At 44.3% G+C, this 23,593-nt stretch overlaps 1 protein-coding gene across 2 annotated transcripts; it reads right to left on the reverse strand.

Moving 5' to 3' along the window:
- Positions 1-268: 268 nt before the first annotated feature.
- hpda (4-hydroxyphenylpyruvate dioxygenase a) lies at positions 269-23,281 on the reverse strand. Of its 2 annotated transcripts, XM_031808443.1 has the most exons (14): positions 23,173-23,281; positions 22,701-22,727; positions 22,352-22,414; positions 19,728-19,832; positions 19,480-19,522; positions 19,291-19,373; positions 17,549-17,638; positions 16,993-17,099; positions 16,707-16,784; positions 14,425-14,587; positions 6,741-6,812; positions 4,158-4,280; positions 3,766-3,882; positions 269-553 (listed from the first exon to the last, which is right to left on the reverse strand). In XM_031808443.1, the coding sequence occupies exons 1-14, from the start codon at positions 23,173-23,175 to the stop codon at positions 467-469; spliced, it is 1,161 nt and encodes a 386-aa protein (XP_031664303.1). In that variant the 5' UTR covers positions 23,176-23,281; the 3' UTR covers positions 269-466. The 2 variants fall into 2 exon arrangements, with proteins under 2 accessions (XP_031664303.1, XP_031664305.1); XM_031808445.1 differs by lacking the exon at positions 22,352-22,414 and having other exon boundaries at positions 23,173-23,235.
- Between the last annotated feature and the right edge of the window lie 312 nt (positions 23,282-23,593).

Here is a 23,593-nt window from a genome sequence, read left to right on the forward strand (position 1 = left end):
AAAAAAAAGAACTTTGTTGTTGTTCTATTTATCTGACAAATCCCATTGTAAAACTAGGTCATTCAATTCATGTACATTTTTCAGACATGTATCAGAATTATCATTGTGTGGTTCGCTGGCGAGATATCAGAATTATCATTGTGTGGTTCCGCTGGCGAGTTATATATCATAATTATCATTGTGTGGTTCCGCTGGCGAGATATATATCAGAATTATCATTGTGTGTTTCGCTGGCGAGATATATTCTGCCTTTAACTTACAAAAGATAAAAGGTGGAAAGCTGAGGCATTTAATCGCATTGATCGTAGAATAGAGACATTTCACAGATTGCTTTCAACAACTTGTCCCATACATTTATCAAAATAGGTGCTTACATCTCTTTAAGCAAAGCTCTACAACATCGGACATTCAGTACAACGTATTGAACTGGGCTTTGTTGGTGTGGCCGTACAATGGTGGTGTGACATTAGTTGTAAACGGTGAGGTTGCCCCTAGCATCCTGGTCCTTCTCAATGGCCTCGAACAGAGACTTGAAGTTTCCTGCCCCGAAGCCCTGTGGTGGGATACACACACACAAACAAAATGTATTTATTAAAGCTCTGTTACATCATCAGTTCATTTTACCTTTATTTAACTAGGCAAGTCAGTTAAGAACAAATTCTTATTTACAAGGACGGCCTAGGAACAGTGGGTTAACTGCCTGTTCAGGGGCAGAATGACAGATTTGTACATTGTCAGGTATGGGGGCTTGAACTTGCAACCTTCCGGTTACTAGTCGAACGCTCTAACCACTAGGCTACCCTACCGCCCCTACACTCTAACCACTAGGCCACCCTCCCCCCTACACTCTAACCACTAGACTACCCTGCCCCCCCTACACTAACCACTAGGCTACCTGCCCCCCCTACACTCTAACCACTAGACTACCCTGCCGCCACTACACTCTAACCACTAGGCTACCTGCCCCCCCTACACTCTAACCACTAGACTACCTGCTGCTCCTACACTCTAACCACTAGACTACCTGCCCCCCCTACACTCTAACCACTAGACTACCCTGCCCCCACTACACTCTAACCACTAGACTACCCTGCCGCCACTACACTCTAACCACTAGACTACCCTGCCGCCACTACACTCTAACCATTAGGCTACCTGCCCCCACTACACTCTAACCACTAGACTACCTGCCCCCCTACACTCTAAGCACTAGACTACCTGCCCCCACTACACTCTAACCACTAGGCTACCTACCGCCACTACACTCTAACCACTAGACTACCCTGCCCCCACTACACTCTAACCACTAGACTACCTGCCGCCACTACACTCTAACCACTAGACTACCCTGCCCCCACTACACTCTAACCACTAGGCTACCTGCCGCCACTACACTCTAACCACTAGACTACCCTGCCCCCACTACACTCTAACCACTAGACTACCCTGCCCCCACTACACTCTAACCACTAGGCTACCTACCCCCCTACACTAACCACTAGACTACTCTGCCCCCACTACACTCTAACCACTAGGCTACCTACCGCCACTACACTCTAACCACTAGACTACCCTGCCCCCCCTACACTCTAACCACTAGACTACCTGCCGCCACTACACTCTAACCACTAGACTACCCTGCCCCCACTACACTCTAACCACTAGGCTACCTACCGCCCCTACACTCTAACCACTAGACTACCTGCCGCCCCTACACTCTAACCACTAGGCTACCTACCGCCACTACACTCTAACCACTAGACTACCTACCGCCCCTACACTCTAACCACTAGACTACCTGCCCCCCCTACACTCTAACCACTAGACTACCTGCCCCCCCTACACTCTAACCACTAGACTACCTGCCCCCCCCCATTCAGAGATCATTTGTAACGGCTGAAAGTATGAAATCACTGAGAGAGTACAGAGTTGTATGTTCAACCGCCTCAGAACATTTCATTCCAAGTAAAATCATGTAAATATTTGAAAGCGTAATAAAAAAAGATCAAGACCGAGAAACATGTTGGCGGTTTCTCCCACGGTTCCTTTGGTGTGGTGTACCTACATGTTTTGAGTTTCAACCAATCACATCACTAGACTGTGAAACGCCGACTGATGGAGCCTGTTCTAACAGGTAGTGAGAGGGGACTTTCTTAAAACATATTTATATTTTTTTACCTTTATTTAAGAAGGCGAGTCAGTTAAGAACCAATTCTTATTTTCAATAAGTGGGTTGTGGGAGATAAGTTGGTTGTGGGTTTAACTGCCTGTTCAGGGGCAGAATGACAGATTTGTACCTTGTCAGCTGGGGGGTTTCAACTTGCAACCTTCCGGTTACTAGTCCAACGCTCTAACCACTAGGCTACCCTGCCGCCCCACTTGGTTAGAAACCCAAATGAACAGGGTGAAACCCAATCCACAACTCTCCCTCAGTTCCAGGTCTCTCTGCTACAGTCGGTCTTTAATCTGCACCTGTGATAGATTTCCTTATCGTTTATGACTCTGTCTCGTGTTTGCCCTGGGTGGCAGCCGGTAAACAGGTGTTAACACGCGCGAGCGAACACACGTGTTGCTGGTTTTATGAACATACAAGGGTATGTGGGGACTTTGTATGTGTGAGAGAGAGAGAAAGAGAGAGAGAGAGAGAGAGAGGGAGAGAGAGAGAGAAAGAGAGAGAGAGAGATGGAGGGAGAGAGAGAAAGAGAGAGAGAGATGGAGGGAGAGAGAGAGAGAGAGAGAGAGAGAGAGAAAGAAAGAAAGAGTTGGAGGGAGGGAGGGAGAGAGAGAGAAATGGGGTCTACTGGACTATACTCCCCCTATAAAGGGCTGTGTGAGAGAGAGAGAGAGAGAGAGAGAGAGAGGGAGACAAAGGGAGAAATGGGGTCTACTGGACTATACTCCCCCTATAAAGGGCTGTGTGAGAGAGAGAGAGGGAGAGAGAGAGAGAAATGGGGTCTACTGGACTATACTCCCCCTATAAAGGGCTGTGTGTGTGTGTGTGTGTGTGTGTGTTAGAGTGAGAGTGGGAGTGAGAGTGAGAGTGAGAGTGAGAGTGAGAGTGAGAGAGAGAGAGAGAGAGAGAGAGAGAGAGAGAGAGAGAGAGAGAGAGAGAGAGAAAGAAATGGGGTCTACTGGACTATACTCCCCCTATAAAGGGCTGTGTGTGTGTGAGAGAGAGAGAGAGAGAGAGAGAGAGAGAGAGAGAGAGAGAGAGATATGGGGGCTATTGAACTATAGTCCACCTATAAAGGGCTGTGTGTGTGTGTGTGTGTGTGTGTGTGTGTGTGTGTGTGTGTGTGTGTGTGTGTGTGTGTGTGTGTGTGTGTGTGTGTGTGTGAGAGCGAGAGCGAGAGAGCGAGAAATGGGGGCTATTGGACTACACTCCCCCTATAAAGGGCTGAGAGAGAGAATATGGCATTTGTGGTTTATAAATGAAAGGTATTTGAGAATCCCTCGTAGTCAGAGGGAAAGCTAATTGACTTCTGGTCTCCTAGTATCTGGTTTTACTTACAAAGTGGTTGTGATGCTGAATGACTGAGAATCTGGCATTTGTGGTTTTTAAATTAAAGGTATTTGAGAATCCCTCGTAATCAGAGGGAAAGCTAATTGACTTCTGGTCTCCTAGTATCTGGTTTTACTTACAACGTGGTTGTGACGCTGAATGACTGAGAATCTGGCATTTGTGTTTTTAAATGAAAGGTATTTGAGAATCCCTCGTAATCAGAGGGAAAGCTAATTGACTTCTGGTCTCCTAGTATCACTTACAAAGTGGTTGTGACGCTGAATGACTTCCAAAAAAAGGGTTGGTCGGTCCTGCACGGGTTTGGTGAAGATTTGGAGCAGGTAGCCCTTGTCATCGAAGTCAACTAAGATTTTCAGTTCCTTGACTCAGCCAAGACAGACAGAGAGAGAATGAATAAGGACATTTGGACACTGAGCTTAAAGTATCGGCTCTGATTTAAATTACACTCAGGCTCTCTCTCAAGTTGTCTGTCCTCGATTCCTTGTGCATTGCTTCTTAAAACGGTCAGAGGGAAGGAACTTTTTCCTTCAATACATTTTGAGAAAGGATCGAGAGGCGAGGATGTGAGGAATCGAAGAAAGATGAATTGAGAAAGAGCCCCAGTATGTGATTAAAGACATGACGCTCTATATACCTGTAGCCTCTTGAGGTCCTCCTTCACCTTGATCTTGGATGTCTTGAGGTTCTCCCTCAGGCTCTCATAGTAAGCATCAGGGGCTGCCAGGAAGTCCATCCCCCGGGCTCGGAGGTTCACGATCTGTTTTAAGACAGGGTAAATGATCTTTAGCCTGTCACGACTTGCTTAACTCAAGAGAAGAAGACGGGGTGAATGAAGCTGATGGTTATGCAGTATTTCCAATGGTTTTTGCCCTGAGACATAGCTGTATGCCATGGAGTAGGAGGAGCATACAGCTATGTCTTAGGGCAAGTCTTGCCTGTGCTTGCTTACTTAGAATATCTCTGTTAAAACCTCTTAAGGATCGGGCCCTTTCTTTTTCAATTTTCGCCTAAAATGACTGCCCTAACTCAGGCCCTGAAGCAAGGATATGCATATTCTTGGTACCATTTGAAAGGAAACACTTTGAAGTTTGTGGAAATGTGAAAGGAATGTAGGAGAATATAACACATTAGATCTGGTAAAAGATAATGCAAAGAAAAAACTATCTTTTTTGGGGAATTTTGTACCATCATCTTTGAAATGTATTATTCCAGCCCAGGTGCAATTTAAATTTTGGCCACTAGAAGTGTATATGCATAGTTTCAGACTTGTCCAATGAACCATTGCATTTCTGTTCAAAATTTTGTATCAAGACTGCCCAAATGTGCCTAATTTCTTTATTAATAACTTTTCATGTTCAAAACTGTGCACTCTCCTCAAACAATAGCATGGTATTATTTCACTGTAATACCTACTGTAAATTGGACAGTGCAGTTAGACTAACAAGAATTTAGGCTTTCTGCCCATATAAGATATGTCTATGTCCTGGGAAATGTTCTTGTTACTTACAACCTCATGCTAATCGCATTAGCCTACGTTAGCTGAACCGTCCCGCAGGGGACCTACCGATCCTGAAGAAGTTTTAAAGCTATGAATCTGCATGGATTGTAAATATTCAACTGATATACAGTACCTTTCAGAAAGTATTCACACCCCTTCAGTATCGTGTTACAGCCTAAATTTAAAATGGATGAATTTTAACATTGAGAGTGTTGGGTAACGACTACACACAATAATCCATCATGTCGAAGTGGAATTATGTTTTTCCAAAATGTTTACAAAGTAATAAAACGTGTAAAAGTTGAAAAGTTTTGAGTCAATAAGTATTCAACCCCTTTAAGGCAAACCTAAAGAAGTTCAGGAATAAAAATGTCCTTTTACAAAATCACATAATAAATTCCATGGACTCTGTGTGCAACAATAGTGTTTGACATGATTTTTTGAATGACTATCTCTGTACACCACACAGACAATATATGTATTTCGAGCAGTGAATTTCAAACACAGATTCAACCACAGGGAGGATTTCTAATGCCTCGCAAAGAAGGGTACCTAATTGGTAAATAAACAAATAAGAATTGAATATCCCTTTGAGCATGGTGAAGCTATTAATTACATTTTGGATGGTGTATCAATACACCCAGTAACGATAAGATACAGGTGTCCTTCCTAACTTCCTTCCTAACTCAGTTGCCGGAGAGGAAGGAAACCGCTCAGGAATGTCACCATGCGGCCAATGGTGACTTAAAAACAGCTATAGAGTTTAATGGCTGTGATAGGTGAAAACTGAGGATGGATCAACAACATTGTAGTTACTCCACAATACTAACCTAATTGAGAGAGTGAAAAGAAGGAAACCTATACAGAATAAAAAATATAGTGCCTTTACTTTAGTGCCTTTGCAACAAGGCACTAAAGTAATACTGCAAAAAATGTGTGCAAAGCAATTAATGTTTTTTTCCCTGAATACAAAGTGTTATGTTTGGGGCAAATCCAATTATCCATATTTTCAATTATAAGTGGTGGCTGCATCATGTTATGAGTATTATTGTAATCTTTAAGGACTGGGGAGTTTTTCAGGATAAAAAAGAAACAGAATGGAGCTAAGCACAGGCAAAATCCTAGAGAAAAACCTGGTTCAGTCTGCTTTCCACCAGACTCTGGGAGATTCTTTCACCTTTCAGCAGGACAATAACCTAAAACACCAGGCCAAGTCTACACTGGCGTTACTTACCAAGAAGACAGTCAATATTCCCGAGTTAGAGTTTTGACTTAAATCTACTTGAAAATGTAAAAATGGTTCTCTAGCAATGATCAACAATCAATTTGACAGAGCTTGAAGAATTTAGACAATAATGGGCAAATGTTGCACAATCCAGGTGTCGAAAAAGCTCTTAGAGATTTACCCAGAAAGACTCACAGCTGTAATTGCTGCTAAAGGTGCTTCTACAAAGTATTGACACAGTGGTGTGAATACTTATGTCAATTATATATTTCTGTATTTCATTATCAACAAATTTGCAAACATTTGTAAAACAATGTTTTCACTTTGTCATTATGATTGTGTGAAGATGGGTCGAGGTGAAAAATAGATTTAATCCATTTTGAATTCAGGCTGTAACAACAAAATGTGGAATAAGTCAAGGGGTATGAATACTTTCTGAAGGCACTGTAATGTTGTATTTATTTTTTTCGTCAGAAAATATATGATTGACTTACAGCTTGAATGATGTCAGATGTGTTCAGGGCGATGTGCTGGACACCAGGCCCTCCATTATAGTCACAATACTCCTGTTGAAATAAGGTCACAATCAAGTTAAAATACTGACACACACATAAACACAGGCGGCAAGATAAAATACCTCATGATAAGCTGTAGACCACACTATTTACCAAGAGAGTTTTCATCTATATTTTTCGTAGCTGTCTATTTACCATCACAAACCGATGATGGCATTAAGACCTCAATCAAAGAGCTGTATAGAGCCATAAGTAAACAAGAAAATGCTCATCTAGAGGCGGCGCTCCTAGTGGCCGGTAACTTGAATGCCGGAAAACTGAAATCAGTTTGACCTTATTTCTAGCAGCATGTCATCAGTGCAACTAGAGGCGAAAAAACTCTAGACCACCTTTACTCCACACACAGAGACGCATACAAAGCTCTCCCCTGCCCTCCATTTGGAAAATCCGACCACAATTCTATCCCCCTGATTCCTGCTTACAAGTAAAAACTCAATTAAGAAGTACCAGTGACGGCCTCCCGGGTGGCGCAGTGGTTAAGGGCGCTGTACTGCAGCGCCAGCTGTGCCATCAGTCCCTGGGTTCGCGCCCAGGCTCTGTCGTAACCGGCCGTGACCGGGAGGTCCGTGGGGCGACGCACAATTGGCCTAGCGTCGTCCGGGTTAGGGAGGGTTTGGCCAGTAGGGATGGCACAACAAGTTGGTGCGGCTGGCTTCCGGGTTGGATGGCGCTGGGTTAAGAAGCAGTGCGGCTAGGCTGGGTTGTGTATCGGAGGACGCATGACTTTCAACCTTCGTCTCTCCCGAGCCCGTACAGGAGTTGTAGCGATGAGACAAGATAGTAGCTACTACAACAATTGGATACCACGAAATTGGAGAGAAAAAGGGGTAAAAATTCCACAAAAAAAAAGTAAGAGGTACCAGTGACACGCTCTATACGGAAATGGTGAGATGAAGCGGATGCTACGCTACAGGATTGTTATGCTAGCACAGACTGGAATATGTTCCGGGATTCATCCGATGGCATTGACGAGTTTACCACCTCAGTCACCGGCTTTGTCAATAAGTGCATCGACGACGTCGTCGCCACAATGACAATACGTACATATCCCAACCAGAAGCCATGGATTACAGGCAACATCCGCACTGAGCTAAAGGCTAATCCGGTATTTTATAAGAAATCCTGCAAAACACTCCGACGAACCGTCAATACAGGATCAAATCGAACCGTCAATATAAGATCAAATCCTACTACACCGGCTCTGACGCTCATCGGATGTGGCAGGGCTTGCAAACACTCACGGATTACAAAGGGAAACCCAGTCGCAAACTGTCCAGTGACGCGAGCGTACCAGATGAGCAAAATGCTCTTCTATGCTCCCTTCGATACTAGCAACACTGAACCATGCATGAGCTGTTCCAGATGACTGTGTGATCATGCTCTCCGTAGCCGATGTTAGTAAGATGTTTAAGCGGGTTAACATTCAAAATGCCCAGACGGATTACCAGGACGTGTACTGAGAGAATGCGCTGACCAGATGGCAAGTGTCTTCACTGACATTTTCTCAACCTCTCTGTCACGTTCTGATCTTTATTTCCTTTGTTTTGTATTTATTTAGTATGGTCAGGGCGTTAGTTGGGGTTGGCAGTCTATGTTTGTTTTTCTATGATTTGGGGATTTGTATGTTTCGGCCTAGTATGGTTCTCAATCAGAGGCAGGTGTCATTAGTTGTCTCTGATTGAGAATCATACTTGGGTAGCCTAGTTTCACTGATTGTTTGTTTGTGGGTGATTGTCTATGTTGATTGCTTGTGTCAGCACAGTTCTCATTAGCTTCACGGTCGTTATTTCGTTAATTGTTTTGTACAGTGTGTTTCTGTGTTCAGTGTTTTCTTTATAAAATTTCATCATGAACACATACCACGCCGCATTTTGGTCCTCCGATCCTTCTCTCCTCTCCTCTTCAGATGAAGAGGAGGACGGCCGTGACACTCTCCCTGACCCAGTCTGTAATAGGTACATGTTTCAAGCAGACCACCATAATCCCCGTGCCCAAGAACGCCAAGGTAACCTGTAAAAATGACTATCACCTCGTCAAATCTGTAGCCATGAAATATTAATAAAAGATGGTCATGGTTCACATCAACACCATCATCCCAGACCCACTCAAATTCCCATACCGCCCAAACAGATCCACAGATATATATTATATTGCACTTCAGAATGCCCTCTCCCACCTGGACAAAAGGAACACCTATGTGAGAATACTGTTCATTAACTACAGATCAGCATTCAACACCATAGTGCCGTCCAAGCTCATCACTAAACTAAGGACCCTGGGGATTAAACAGCTCCCTCTGCAACTGGACCCTAGACTTGCTGATGGGCTTCCCCCAGGTGGTGAGGGTAGGCAACAACAAATCCGCCACACTGACCCTCAACACGGGGGCCCATCGGATACGTGATCAGCCCGCTCCTGTACTCCCCGTTCACCCGCGACTGCGTGGCCACGCACAACTCCAACACCAACATTAAATTTGCCAACGACACAGCGGTGGTAGGCCTGATCACCGACGACGATGAGACGGCCTACAGGAAGGATGTCAGAGACCTGGCAGTGTGGTGCCAGGATAACAACCTCTCCCTCAGCAAGACAAAGAAGCTGATCGTGGACAACAGGAAATGGAGGGCCGAGAACGCCCCCATCCACATCGACACGGCTGTTGTGGAACAGATTGAGAGCTTTAAGTTCCTCGGTGTCCACATCACTAAGTAATTAACATGGTCCACACACACCAACACAGGACAGGACAGAACCTCCTCCCTATTCAGACCCTTTGCTATAAGACTCAATATTGAGGTCAGGTGCATCCTGTTTCCATTGATCATCCTTGAGATGTTTCTGCAACTTGATTGGAGTCCGATTGTGGTAAATTCAATTGATTGGACATGATTTGGAAAGGCACACACCTGTCTATATAAGGTCCCACAGTTGACAGTGCATGTCAGAGCAAAAACCAAGCCATGAGGTCGAAGGAATTGTCCGTAGAGCTCCGAGACAGAAATGTGTCAAGGCACAGATCTGGGGAAGGATACCAAAAATATTCTACAGCATTGAAGGTCCCCAAGAACACAGTGGTCTCCATCATTCTTAAATGGAAGAAGTTCGGAACCACCAAGACTCTTCCTAGAGCTGGCTGCCCAGCCAAACTGAGCAATCAGGGGAGAAGGGCCTTGGTCGGGGTTCCAGACTAGGGTTATAGAGGGTTATGTAGGGAACACTCATCTGGATCCAGACTAGGGTTATAGAGGGTTATGTAGGGAACACTCATCTGGATCCAGACTAGGGTTATAGAGGGTTATGTAGGGAACACTCACCTGGTTCCAGACTAGGGTTATATAGGGTTATGTAGGGAACACTCACCTGGTTCCAGACTAGGGTTATGTAGGGAACACTCACCTGGTTCCAGACTAGGGTTATGTAGGGAACACTCACCTGGTTCTAGACTAGGGTTATAGAGGGTTATGTAGGGAACACTCACCTGGTTCCAGAATAGGGTTATAGAGGGTTATGTAGAGAACACTCACCTGGTTACAGACTAGGGTTATGTAGGGAACACTCACCTGGTTCCAGACTAGGGTTATAGAGGGTTATGTAGGGAACACTCATCTGGTTCCAGACTAGGGTTATAGAGGGTTATGTAGAGAACACTCACCTGGTTCCAGACTATGGTTATAGAGGGTTATGTAGAGAACACGCACCTGGTTCCAGACTAGGGTTATGTAGGGAACACTCACCTGGTTCCAGACTAGGGTTATAGAGGGTTATGTAGGGAACACTCATCTGGTTCCAGACTATGATTATAGAGGGTTATGTAGAGAACACTAATCTGGTTCCAGACTAGGGTTATAGAGGGTTATGTAGAGAACACTCACCTGGTTACAGACTAGGGTTATGTAGGGAACACTCACCTGGTTCCAGACTAGGGTTATAGAGGGTTATGTAGGGAACACTCATCTGGTTCCAGACTAGGGTTATAGAGGGTTATGTAGAGAACACTCACCTGGTTCCAGACTAGGGTTATAGAGGGTTATGTAGAGAAAACTCACCTGGTTCCAGACTAGGGTTATGTAGGGAACACTCACCTGGTTCCAGACTAGGGTTATGTAGAGAACACTCACCTGGTTCCAGACTAGGGTTATAGAGGGGTATGTAGGGAACACTCACCTGGTTCCAGACTAGGGTTATAGAGGGTTATGTAGAGAACACTCACCTGGTTCCAGACTAGGGTTATGTAGGGAACACTCACCTGGTTCCAGGCTAGGGTTATAGAGGGTTATGTAGGGAACACTCATCTGGTTCCAGACTATGATTATAGAGGGTTATGTAGAGAACACTCACCTGGTTTCAGACTAGGGTTATAGTGGGTTATGTAGGGAACACTCACCTGGTTCCAGACTAGGGTTATAGAGGGTTATGTGGAGAATACTCACCTGGTTCCAGACTAGGGTTATGTAGAGAACACTCATCTGGTTCCAGACTAGGGTTATAGAGGGTTATGTAGAGAACACTCACCTGGTTCCAGACTAGGGTTATGTAGGGAACACTCACCTGGTTCCAGACTAGGGTTATAGAGGGTTATGTAGGGAACACTCATCTGGTTCCAGACTAGGGTTATAGAGGGTTATGTAGAGAACACTCACCTGGTTCCAGACTAGGGTTATAGAGGGTTATGTAGGGAACACTCACCTGGTTCTAGACTAGGATTATAGAGGGTTATGTAGAGAACACTCACCTGGTTCCAGACTAGGGTTATGTAGGGAACACTCACCTGGTTCCAGACTAGGGTTATAGAGGGTTATGTAGAGAACACTCACCTAGTTCCAGACTAGGGTTATGTAGGGAACACTCACCTAGTTCCAGACTAGGGTTATGTGGGGAACACTCACCTAGTTCCAGACTAGGGTTATAGAAGGTTACGCATTTCACTGTAAGGTCTACACCTGTTGTATTCGGCGTATGTTCAATCTTAGTCCTGTTTTGCCTGTTTTGCCTGTTTGATGGTTCGTCTGAGGGCGTGGCGGGATGTCTTATAAGCATCCGGATTAGTGTCCTGCTCCTTGAAAGAGGCAGCTCCAACTTTTAGCCTCTCTTTCTCTCTCTCTTTCTCCCACCCTCCCTCCCTCCCTCCCTCCCTGAGAAAGCGGATGATCAGTCTGGGCGGCTGATTCTCGTGTGGTATTGTTTGAAGCTCGGATTCGTCCAAATCCATCCAAAAGACCCTACCGAGATAATTAGTCTGACGCATTCCCGTGGCTTGCCATCCTCCAGATTCTTCCTTGACCCCAATAATCTTGAATTGAGGTGCCTGTCTCGGTTAGCTGCGTCCTGCTTCTGTGAAGATCCTCATACGGTTTCTAGGTTATAATCTGCTTTCTCGGTCAGTCGGTTGTCCTCCAGTGTTGATATCCGAACCCTCCGCCTCTATCTATCCTCTGTAACATGACCGATACACCTCCTTGCATATCCATCGGAGATTGCTTGACCTGAGAGACATCCGGTTCAAGGGATTCAAGAATGGTGCTGACTCTACCCATTTCTTGCATGACCTACTGTAGGGTTGATTGCAAGGCCGACAACAAGCTGTGTTCTGTTTTCTGACCTTTCAATGTCAAGCTTGCTGAAGTTCTAGCAACAGAGCTAGCCCTGTTAGTTGCTGCACTAGCGATTGTGCTACATGTACGCGTTGAAGCTGAATTCAACGCAGATATTGTTGAAAAATATTTGATAAAACAAATCAAAGTAAATTACCCCTCAAAAACAATTCTACTAAATGGACTATTCTATCGAACTTTGAGCAAATAGGAAGTGTTTTATCGGGAGGCTCCTTTCAGACAACCACCCTGCTTCGCAGCATCACGTGACACCTATTTATGATCATTTCTCTTTTTTTCTTCGTGAATTGTTTTGTTGGGAAGGTCCATAAGTAGGCATTTAACTGTTAGTCTAACACTTGTTGTTTTTCTAAGCATGTGAAAAATAAAATTTGATGTGATTTGATTTTAGTTGCTCCTTAACTTCTTGACGCCCGGTAGCGGGATAATTGTCATCAACAACCGCTGAATTGCATAGCGCCACATTCAAATAATATTACAAAAAATATTTCTATTCATGAAATCACAAGTGCAATATAGTAAAACGCAGCTTAGCTTTTTGTTAATCCACCTGTCGTGTCAGATTTTGAAAATATGCTTTACAGCGAAAGCAATCCAATCGTTTGTGTAAGTTTATCGATCACTAGACAAAACATTATGAACACCTAGCATCAAAGTAGCTTGGTCACGAAAATCTGAAAATCAATAAAAATAATCGCTTACCTTTGATGATCTTCGGATGTTTTCACTCACAAGACCCAGTTACACAATAAATGTTCCTTTTGTTCCATAAAGATTGTTTTTATATCCAAAATACCTCAGTTTGTTTGGCGCGTTATGTTCAGAAATCCACAGGCTCGAGCGGTCACGACAACTAAGACGAAAATTCCAAATAGTATCCTTAATGTCCACAGAAAGACGTCAAACGTTTTTTGTCATCAATCCTCAGGGTGTTTTTAAAATATATAAATCGATAATCTATCAACCGGCACTGTCTCTTAGTCAGTAGGAGAGGGAGAGTCAATGGCTGCCCCACTGTGTTGAGCAAAACTCATGCAAACACCCAGCTATCCACCGACGCGATTGTCACGTTCTGACCTTAGTTCTTTTGTTATGTCTTTTGTTTTACTATGGTCAAGGCGTGAGTTGGGAGGGTTGTCTATGTTAGTTTAACTATGATTTGCTATTTCTGTGTTTGGCCTGGTATGGTTCTCAATCAGAGGCAGCTGTCAATCGTTGTCCCTGATTGACAACCATATTTAGGTAGCCTGTTTTCTATTGTGTTTCGTGGGTGATTGTTTTCTGTCTTTGTGTGTTTCTGCACCAGACAGAACTGTTTTGTTTGTTCCGCTTTGTTGTTTTTTTGTCATTTCCGTGTTCATTTAAATAAATATGGACACATACCACCCTGCACCTTGGTCCTCACCTTCTCCTTCATACGACGACCGTAACAGCGATGTTATCTTTCTCGCTTATTTTTCAAAATAAAAGCCTGAAACTATGTCTAAAGACTGTTGACACCTTGAGGAAGCGATAGGAAAATGAATCTGGTTTGATATTCCCTTTCTAAAATGGAGCGAAGGCAGGCTATGGAACATGGAGCCTTCAAAATAGAGGCCACTTCCTGGTTTGATTTTCCTCAGTTTTCGCCTGCAATATCAGTTTTGTTATACTCACAGACAATATTTTGACAGTTTTGGAAACTTTAGAGTGTTTTCTATCCTAATCTGTCAATTATATGCATATTCTAGCATATGGTCCTGAGAAATAGGCCATTTACATTGGGAACGTTATTTTTCCAAACATAAAAATAGTGCCCCCTAGCTGAAAGAGGTTAATGGAGGGACGGATTTGTAGTAACGGCTGGAACGGAATCAATGGAATGGAATGAAACACTTATAACACATTTCAGACCGTTCCATTTACTCCATTCCAGCCATTATTATGAGCCGTCCTCCCCTGACACGCACAAGTACACACACAAAGAGGTTAAAGGTCAGGGGACAGACCTGGATTTGCGACTTCTTCACGCCAGGAGCAGGTTCGTTGATTGGCATCTTGATGGTCTCCTCATAGTTGGTCACTACGATGGACCTCAGGGCGCTGTATTGTGTGTGGATCTGTTTGTCGTCTATCGACCAGAACCGGTGAAACAGCAAGCAGTTCTGATACCTGGAGACAGTGGTTCCGTTAACAGATTGGTTCCGTTAACAGATTGGTTCCGTTAACAGAGTGGTTCCGTTAACAGAGTGGTTCCGTTAACAGATTGGTTCCGTTAACAGAGTGGTTCCGTTAACAGAGTGGTTCCGTTAACAGAGTGGTTCCGTTAACAGATTGGTTCCGTTAACAGAGTGGTTCCGTTAACAGATTGGTTCCGTTAACAGAGTGGTTCCGTTAACAGAGTGGTTCCGTCAACACAGTGGTTCCGTTAACACAGTGGTTCCGTTAACAGATTGGTTCCGTTAACAGAGTGGTTCCGTTAACAGATTGGTTCCGTTAACATAGTGGTTCCGTTAACAGATTGGTTCCGTTAACAGATTGGTTCCGTTAACATAGTGGTTCCGTTAACTAGCAGTGCATCTCTCAAAACTCTGGGTCTCAGTAGTCTTAACATACAGAATTAGGGTTAGGGTCATTGTGTTGGTGACAGTCTCATCTTTCCACAGAGGGGGGGTCATGTTAGTTTTTTTTGTAGGCCCAAACTGTTCGGACGCTACAGATGATTTTGATGGGATTTAAAAAAAAATATGTTACTCTTAAGGTGAATCAATTATTTGATGACGTGAATATATTTAGGTTAAGTTTTATCTAAAAAAAAGATAAATGAAAATATCTCTAGCTTAAACTGACTTATTTTGATGGTGATTTAAAGAAATATATGTGTTACTTAGATTGACGCAGGGGTGCGTCAATAGACTCTAAAGGATTACATTTCCTCTTCCATATCTTGCCTGCTTTTTTCCCAGAGTAACTCTAACCCTGGATCTGAAAACAACAGTGTTGTGGATATCTGTGAACCTGCAGTGTTTTTATGTTATTTTACCTTTATTTAACCAGGCAAGTCAGTTAAGAACAAATTCTTACTGATTCTTACTGATATAATGGCCTAAGAACAGTGGGTTAACTGCCTTGTTCAGGGGCAGAACGATTTTTACCTTGTCAACTAGGGGATTCAATCTAACAACCTTTCGGTTACAAGTCCAACGCTCTAACCACTAGGCTACCTGCCGCCCCTAAACTCTAATCACTAGGCTACCCTGCCCCCCACTACACTCTAACCACTAGGCTACCCTGCCGCCACTACACTCTAACCACTAGGCTACCTACCGCCCCTACACTCTAACCACTAGGCTACCCTGCCCCACACTACACTCTAACCACTAGGCTACCCTGCCGCCACTACACTCTAACCACTAGGCTACCCTACCGCCCCTACACTCTAACCACTAGGCTACCTACCGCCACTACACTCTAACCACTAGGCTACCTGCTGCCCCTACACTCTAACCACTAGGCTACCTGCCGCCCTTACACTCTAACCACTAGGCTACCTGCCCCCCCTACACTCTAACCACTAGGCTACCCTGCCGTCCCTACACTCTAACCACTAGGCTACCTACCGCCCCTACACTCTAACCACTAGGCTACCTACCGCCCCTACACTCTAACCACTAGACTACCTACCGCCCCTACACTCTAACCACTAGACTACCTACCGCCCCTACACTCTAACCACTAGGCTACCTACCGCCCCTACACTCTAACCACTAGGCTACCTACCGCCCCTACACTCTAACCACTAGACTACCTACCGCCCCTACACTCTAACCACTAGGCTACCTACCGCCCCTACACTCTAACCACTAGGCTACCTACCGCCCCTACACTCTAACCACTAGGCTACCTACCGCCCCTACACTCTAACCACTAGACTACCTACCGCCCCTACACTCTAACCACTAGGCTACCTACCGCCCCTACACTCTAACCACTAGACTACCTACCGCCCCTACACTCTAACCACTAGACTACCTACCGCCCCTACACTCTAACCACTAGACTACCTACCGCCCCTACACTCTAACCACTAGGCTACCTACTGTCCCTACACTCTAACCACTAGGCTACCTACCGCCCCTACACTCTAACCACTAGGCTACCTACTGTCCCTACACTCTAACCACTAGGCCGCCGTGTTTTTATGTAAAGACAACGGCCCTAGATGGTATTCTTCCCCTTGGTCCCCTCGTCTCTATGCTCTGCCAGCTGTGAGACCTACAGGGACACTCACCAGTCTGACACGGGCACCATTGCATCGTCTGGTTGGTTTCCCACAATGTGATCGATGAAGTTCAGGAGTCCTGGCGGCCTGGAGAGAGATAGTTGGGGGGGGGGGGGGGGGGGTGAGTGAGTATGTCTGAATGTGTCTGCTGCATACGAGACCTGACTGAGCTGTCAATGCATACAAAACACTAGTGACTTGAGGCTATAAAAACGGATACCTTTTGTGTTGAATTAAAATGAGAGAAAATGTAAACTATGCTCTTTAGAAATCATTGTGTGTGAGTGAAACTCACAGTTTGGGTAGCAGGCAGTCCTTTACCACAGGCGCGTTGTATCCGGGCAGAAACAGGCCTTTGTAGGGACCCAGGTACTCAATGAGAGTGTGTGTTGTATCACCATACTAGAGGAAGATGGGTAAGGAAGCTTTTCATTAAGAATTACAGTACCTCAACTGCATCAGGTCAAATGTATTTACAATGAGAGAGAGAGAGAGAGAGACAGACAGACAGACAGACAGACAGACAGACAGACAGACAGACAGACAGACAGACAGACAGACAGACAGACAGACAGACAGACAGACAGACAGACAGACAGACAGACAGACAGACAGACAGACAGACAGACAGACAGACAGACAGACAGACAGACAGACAGACAGACGAGAGAGAGAGAGAGAGAGAGAGAGAGAGAGAGAGAGAGAGAGAGAGAGAGAGAGAGAGAGAGAGAGAGAGAGAGAGAGAGAGAGAGAGAGAGAGAGAGAGAGAGAGAGAGAGAGAGAGAGAGAGAGAGAGAGAGAGAGAGAGAGAGAGAGAGGGAGAGAGAGGGAGAGACAGAGAGACGACTCACCGTCTGAACGACAGCACACTTGACTTTGCCGTAGCTATCTTGCTCAATCCAAGGCTCCTTGACCACCACCGCTCCTCGTTCTTTAGCTTTCTGCAAACAGTCACAGGACAGATAGCCAGTACACATTACCGAGAAAGCACCTACCTGGTTATCACTCCACCTACCCGGTTATCACTCCACCTACCCGGTTATCACTCCATCTACCCGGTTATCGCTCCATCTACCCGGTTATCACTCCACCTACCCGGTTATCGCTCCACCTACCCGGTTATCGATCCACCTACCCAGTTATCGCTCCACCTACCCGGTTATCGCTCCACCTAACCGGTTATCACTCCACCTAACCGGTTATCGCTCCACCTAACCGGTTATCACTCCACCTACCCGGTTATCGCTCCACCTACCCGGTTATCGCTCCACCTACCCGGTTATCACTCCACCTAACCGGTTATCGCTCCACCTACCCGGTTATCGCTCCACCTAACCGGTTATCACTCCACCTACCCGGTTATCGCTCCACCTAACCGGTTATCGCTCCACCTACCCGGTTATCACTCCACCTACCCGGTTATCGCTCCACCTAACCGGTTATCGCTTCACCTACCCGGTTATCACTCCACCTACCCGGTTATCGCTCCACCTACCCGGTTATCGCTCCACCTACCCGGTTATCACTCCACCTACCCGGTTATCGCTCCACCTACCCGGTTATCACTCCACCTACCCGGTTATCACTCCACCTACCCGGTTATCGATCCACCTAACCGGTTATCACTCCACCTACCCGGTTATCACTCCACCTACCCGGTTATCACTCCACCTAACCGGTTATCGCTCCACCTAACCGGTTATCACTCCACCTACCCGGTTATCACTCCACCTACCCAGTTATCACTCCACCTACCCGGTTATCACTCCACCTAACCGGTTATCGCTCCACCTAACCGGTTATCACTCCTCCTAACCACACAGCTCCAGACACGCTGCAGCTGCAGCAAATATCTCTTTGTTATATTGTGAATGATCCTCTATGTTGCTTTGACTACATGTGTTTTATGTGAGAGAAATGATGGGAGAGAAAGTAACCTGTTTAACCTTGAAAAGGGACAGAGAGGGAACCAGGTTCATTCAGTCCTGCAAAGCGGTTAGGAGAGTTGGGCCAGTAACAAGGCAGTTAACCTGTTACGAATGCTCTCTGGTTCAGAGGGGTTGGGTTAAACGTGGAAGACACTTTTCAGTTGAATCTATTCAACTCTCGACCACCGCCCTCTACACACCACCCTCTACCTACCACCCTCTACCTACCACCCTCTACCCACCACCCTCTACCCACCACCCTCTACCTACCACCCTCTACCCACCACCCTCTACCCTCTACCTACCACCCTCTACCCACCACCCTCTACCCACCACCCTCTACCCTCTACCTACCACCCTCTACCCACCACCCTCTACCCACCACCCTCTACCCACCACCCTCTACCCTCTACCACCACCCTCTACCCACCACCCTCTACCCACCACCCTCTACCCACCACCCTCTACCCACCACCCTCTACCCTCTACCCACCACCCTCTACCCACCACCCTCTACCCTCTACCCACCACCCTCTAGTCTACCCTCTACCCTCCACCCTCTAGTCTACCCTCTACCCTCCACCCTCTAGTCTACCCTCTACCCACCTCCCTTGAAACTAACAGAAAAAAGGTTGAACAAGATTACTTTAGTATTTTTTACTCACCTTGATTAAGAATTCAAGGTCCTCCACTTGGAAAGCAATGTCTTTGACCCCATCCCCGTGCTTCATCAAGTGTTCCCCCATTTCTGAGAGAAAAGAAAACTTATATGACTGCCGGTTGATCTTTCATACCAGGTCTATATCAGAAATGTAGCCATTTAAAGATGTTGACTAGAAGAAGAAGAAACCTGCCTTCATTTCCTGGATTCAGAGCAGATTCGAAGACAAATAATATCTGGGGGGGGGAGGAATAAAGAACAACGAGGTCGATACTTCATCTGATGAAGGTATTCAAGTCAGTCAACGTTGGAGTTTTAAAAGCTCTAGACCAATCACGGGCCAGTTTCCCCAGACACAGCCTTGTCTAGTCTTGGGACTAAGAAGACTTTAATGTGGGTCAGAGAAAGGCGGTTCTACGTTTGCCGAAGTGGGTACACTACCTTATCCTGTTTAATGACATGGGACACCACCTCTCGGCTGCCGGTCTCCAGACCCTTGTAGGCCACTGGCTCAAAGCCCATCTTGTCACAGTAGAACACAGCCGCCTGCATAGAGAATTCACAAGGATTTCATAACACATTAATATCCCATACTGAACATATTAATATTCCATACATAACCCATACATAACCCATACATAACCCATACATAACCCATACATAACCCATACATAACATATTAATATCCCATACATAACCCATACATAACCCATACATAACATATTAATATCCCATACATAACCCATACATAACCCATACATAACATATTAATAACCCATACATAACCCATACATAACCCATATATAACATATTAATATCCCATACATAACCCATACATAACCCATATATAACATATTAATAACCCATACATAACCCATACATAACCCATATATAACATATTAATAACCCATACATAACCCATACATAACCCATACATAACCCATACATAACATATTAATATCCCATACATAACCCATACATAACCCATATATAACATATTAATAACCCATACATAACCCATATATAACATTAATATCCCATACATAACCCATACATAACCCATATATAACATTAATATCCCATACATAACCCATACATAACCCATATATAACATTAATATCCCATACATAACCCATACATAACCCATATATAACATATTAATAACCCATACATAACCCATATATAACATATTAATAACCCATACATAACCCATATATAACATATTAATAACCCATACATAACCCATATATACCATATTAATAACCCATACATAACCCATATATAACATATTAATAACCCATACATAACCCATATATAACATATTAATAACCCATACATAACCCATATATAACATATTAATAACCCATACATAACCCATATATATCATATTAATAACCCATACATAACCCATACATAACCCATTCATAACCCATACACAACCCATACACAACACATTAACAACCCATACACAACCCATACATAACCCATACATAATCCATGAGTAACCCATTCATAACCCATTCATAACACATTAACAACCCATACATAACCCATATATAACATATTAATAACCCATACATAACCCATCTATAACATATTAATAACCCATACATAACCCATACATAATCCATGAATAACCCATTCATAACCCATACACAACCCATACACAACACATTAACAACCCATACACAACCCATACATAACACATTAACAACCCATACACAACCCATTAACAACCCATACATACCACATTAACAACCCATACACAACCCATACATAACACATTAACAACCCATACATAACACATTAACAACCCATACATAACACATTAACAACCCATACATAACACATTAACAACCCATACATAACACATTAACAACCCATACACAACCCATTCATAAACAGAACATGTGTTATTAAAGTTCTTATGTAGGTACCCATCAAATGAAGTTTTGCGAACATTTGGAACATTGACTTACACAAGATGTCGACACTGGTGTTTCACTGTGTGTGTGTGTGTGTGTGTGTGTGTGTGTGTGTGTGTGTGTGTGTGTGTGTGTGTGTGTGTGTGTGTGTGTGTGTGTGTGTGTGTGTGCGATTGCTCAACCCTGTACGTAAGCATGTGACTCATATGCTTTCATTAGTGCGGTTGAATGAACTTTTACGTGAACTTTTAGGCCTTTTTGAAGTTGAACTTTTAGGCCTTTTGAAGTTGCTAACTTTTTGTTTACCCAGTAAACTCCCACCTGTTGCCTCTCTGGTTCCGCGAAGATTAAGTAAGCTATTACAGAAATGATATACCTCTAACTGTGTCATAGTTTTCAACCGGGTTGGGGTCAATTCTAATTGAAGTCAGTCAATTCAGGGGAAAAGAACTGAAATTCCAATTCAATAATTGGACAAAAAAAGGCCATATATTTTAAATATCTTCTCAAAAAGCTGAAAAGGAAAATCACTCCCTGTATTGACTGATTTAACTATAAATGATCCAACCCCTTGTTTTTACTACATTAGTCCATTTGTCAGTTCAATATATGGCTATAAAGTTCAGGAACATTTTTGTGCTGTTTCAAGAAAGAGAGATAAACATGTCTCCCGTTCTGGACTGTTACCTCAGTTTGTTTCACAGAGAGGAAGCCCAAAGTCAACTAGCAGAAGAGCAATGACCTGAGCTAGCCTCCCTTTAGAAAGCAAAGTCCATTCAGGACAATATGTTATCCTTAGGGGCGGCAGGGTAGCCTATTGGTTAAAGCGTTGGACTAGTAACCGAAAGGATTTCAAGTTCGAATCCCTGAGCTGACAAGGTACAAATCTGTCGTTCTGCCCCCTGAACAGGCAGTTAACCCACTGTTCCTAGGGCCGTCATTGAAAATAAGAATTTGTTCTTAACTGACTTGCCTAGTAAAATAAAAGTTTTTAAAAAATCCTGCTGTGCATGTTGTCCAGCTCTCATCGTGTGCTACCGTATCACTCATTGCGAGGCTGAGAATGTGATGTAAACCAATAATAAGTTGTCAAAGAAATTCATACAGCATATTGTAGGGGGGAGGACTTTAAAGACTCACCTGTTTGGCATTGCCCACCCAAAAGGTCACGTGGTGGAACTTTACAAATTTTCCCTTCTCGGGCTAAATGGGGAAAAGGGGAATGAAAAATAAATAATAATACTATATAAAAATAAATAATGATACTATATAAAAATAAATGGTATGTTCACAAACTCCCCTCTCCATATGGATGGTTTAGTCCGCTTGTTTGTCATTTGTCATTAAGACAGAAGTCGTAACCCAAAGAACCAGAGCAGGTGAACATTTCTCCTTTATCATCCACCATCATCATCATCATCATCATCATCATCAACTCAAAGATCCACCACTGAAGTGTTACGTGGAAATAATGACGATGGGAACTTACCTTCTCCCCTTTATCTGTGTAGGTAGTCTGTGGAGAAACATGAAAATCGAATCATCTTCGACGTGTGTAAAACCTGTTTCCCCCCCCCCCCCCTAATATATCAGAAACATTCGATTGTGTTATTCCTTACATTTTATTTATTTATTTCACCTTTATTTAACCAGGTAGGAAAGTTGAGAACAAGGTCTCATTTATTTGTGGGCATGTTACATGTGAGGTGTACAACAGAATCCCCAACTGCTGTTAAAGTACATCATTCCAAATCAGAGATCACACAATACAATACAATACACATATGAATTAATAAATGAATGTACATTTATGACACAACACGTCTGGAACCAAATGATACTACTGCTGGGTAATTTACTGTCAATTATTACACCGTTTAGCAGTTGTAAAATGACCCCCATCCTCTCTGAACCCCCCCCCCCCATGTACAACCATCACGGGAGGCAGCAGACTTACTCACCATGCTATGGTTCTGTCCGGACAGAGATGACTGATCAAGAGGAGAGAAGAGAGAAGTTTACAGGCTAGAGGGGCTGGCTTTACCCCACAGGCCTTAAGTAGTGGCCAGAGGACCCGTGGTGATTGGTCTTTTTGGGGTCAACACCACCCTGGGGTCCGCCTCCAACCCGCTTTACCTCCCTCACCTGACAAGCACAAGGATCCAGAGGCCCCTGGCGCTGGCTGTCCCAATCGTCCAGTGTTTGCCAGGTGTTGTCATCATGTCTCCAGTACAATATCGAGCTCCTTCTACAAGCCTCCTCTGCCTTAACATGGAGGACAGTGTTCAGTCCTTGTAGGCTGCATCCTCAAGCACCATGAACCAGACTACTTCTCTATGATTGGAAGCTGTGGGACGAGGTCACACAGACTGTCATCACGCT

The sequence above is a fragment of the Oncorhynchus kisutch genome, linkage group LG28 (genome assembly GCF_002021735.2).
Source record: "Oncorhynchus kisutch isolate 150728-3 linkage group LG28, Okis_V2, whole genome shotgun sequence".
Classification (NCBI taxonomy): domain Eukaryota; kingdom Metazoa; phylum Chordata; class Actinopteri; order Salmoniformes; family Salmonidae; genus Oncorhynchus; species Oncorhynchus kisutch.

What these genes read in the sequence shown, in the direction of transcription:
- hpda (XM_031808443.1), bottom strand. An exon ending in ACACAGATAAAGGGGAGAAG is followed by an intron (nt 22,415 to 22,700) that starts GTAAGTTCCCAT and finishes TTCCCCATTTAG; the next exon opens with CCCGAGAAGGGAAAATTTGT. An exon ending in ATGGTGCCCGTGTCAGACTG is followed by an intron (nt 14,588 to 16,706) that starts GTGAGTGTCCCT and finishes CACTGTCTCCAG; the next exon opens with GTATCAGAACTGCTTGCTGT.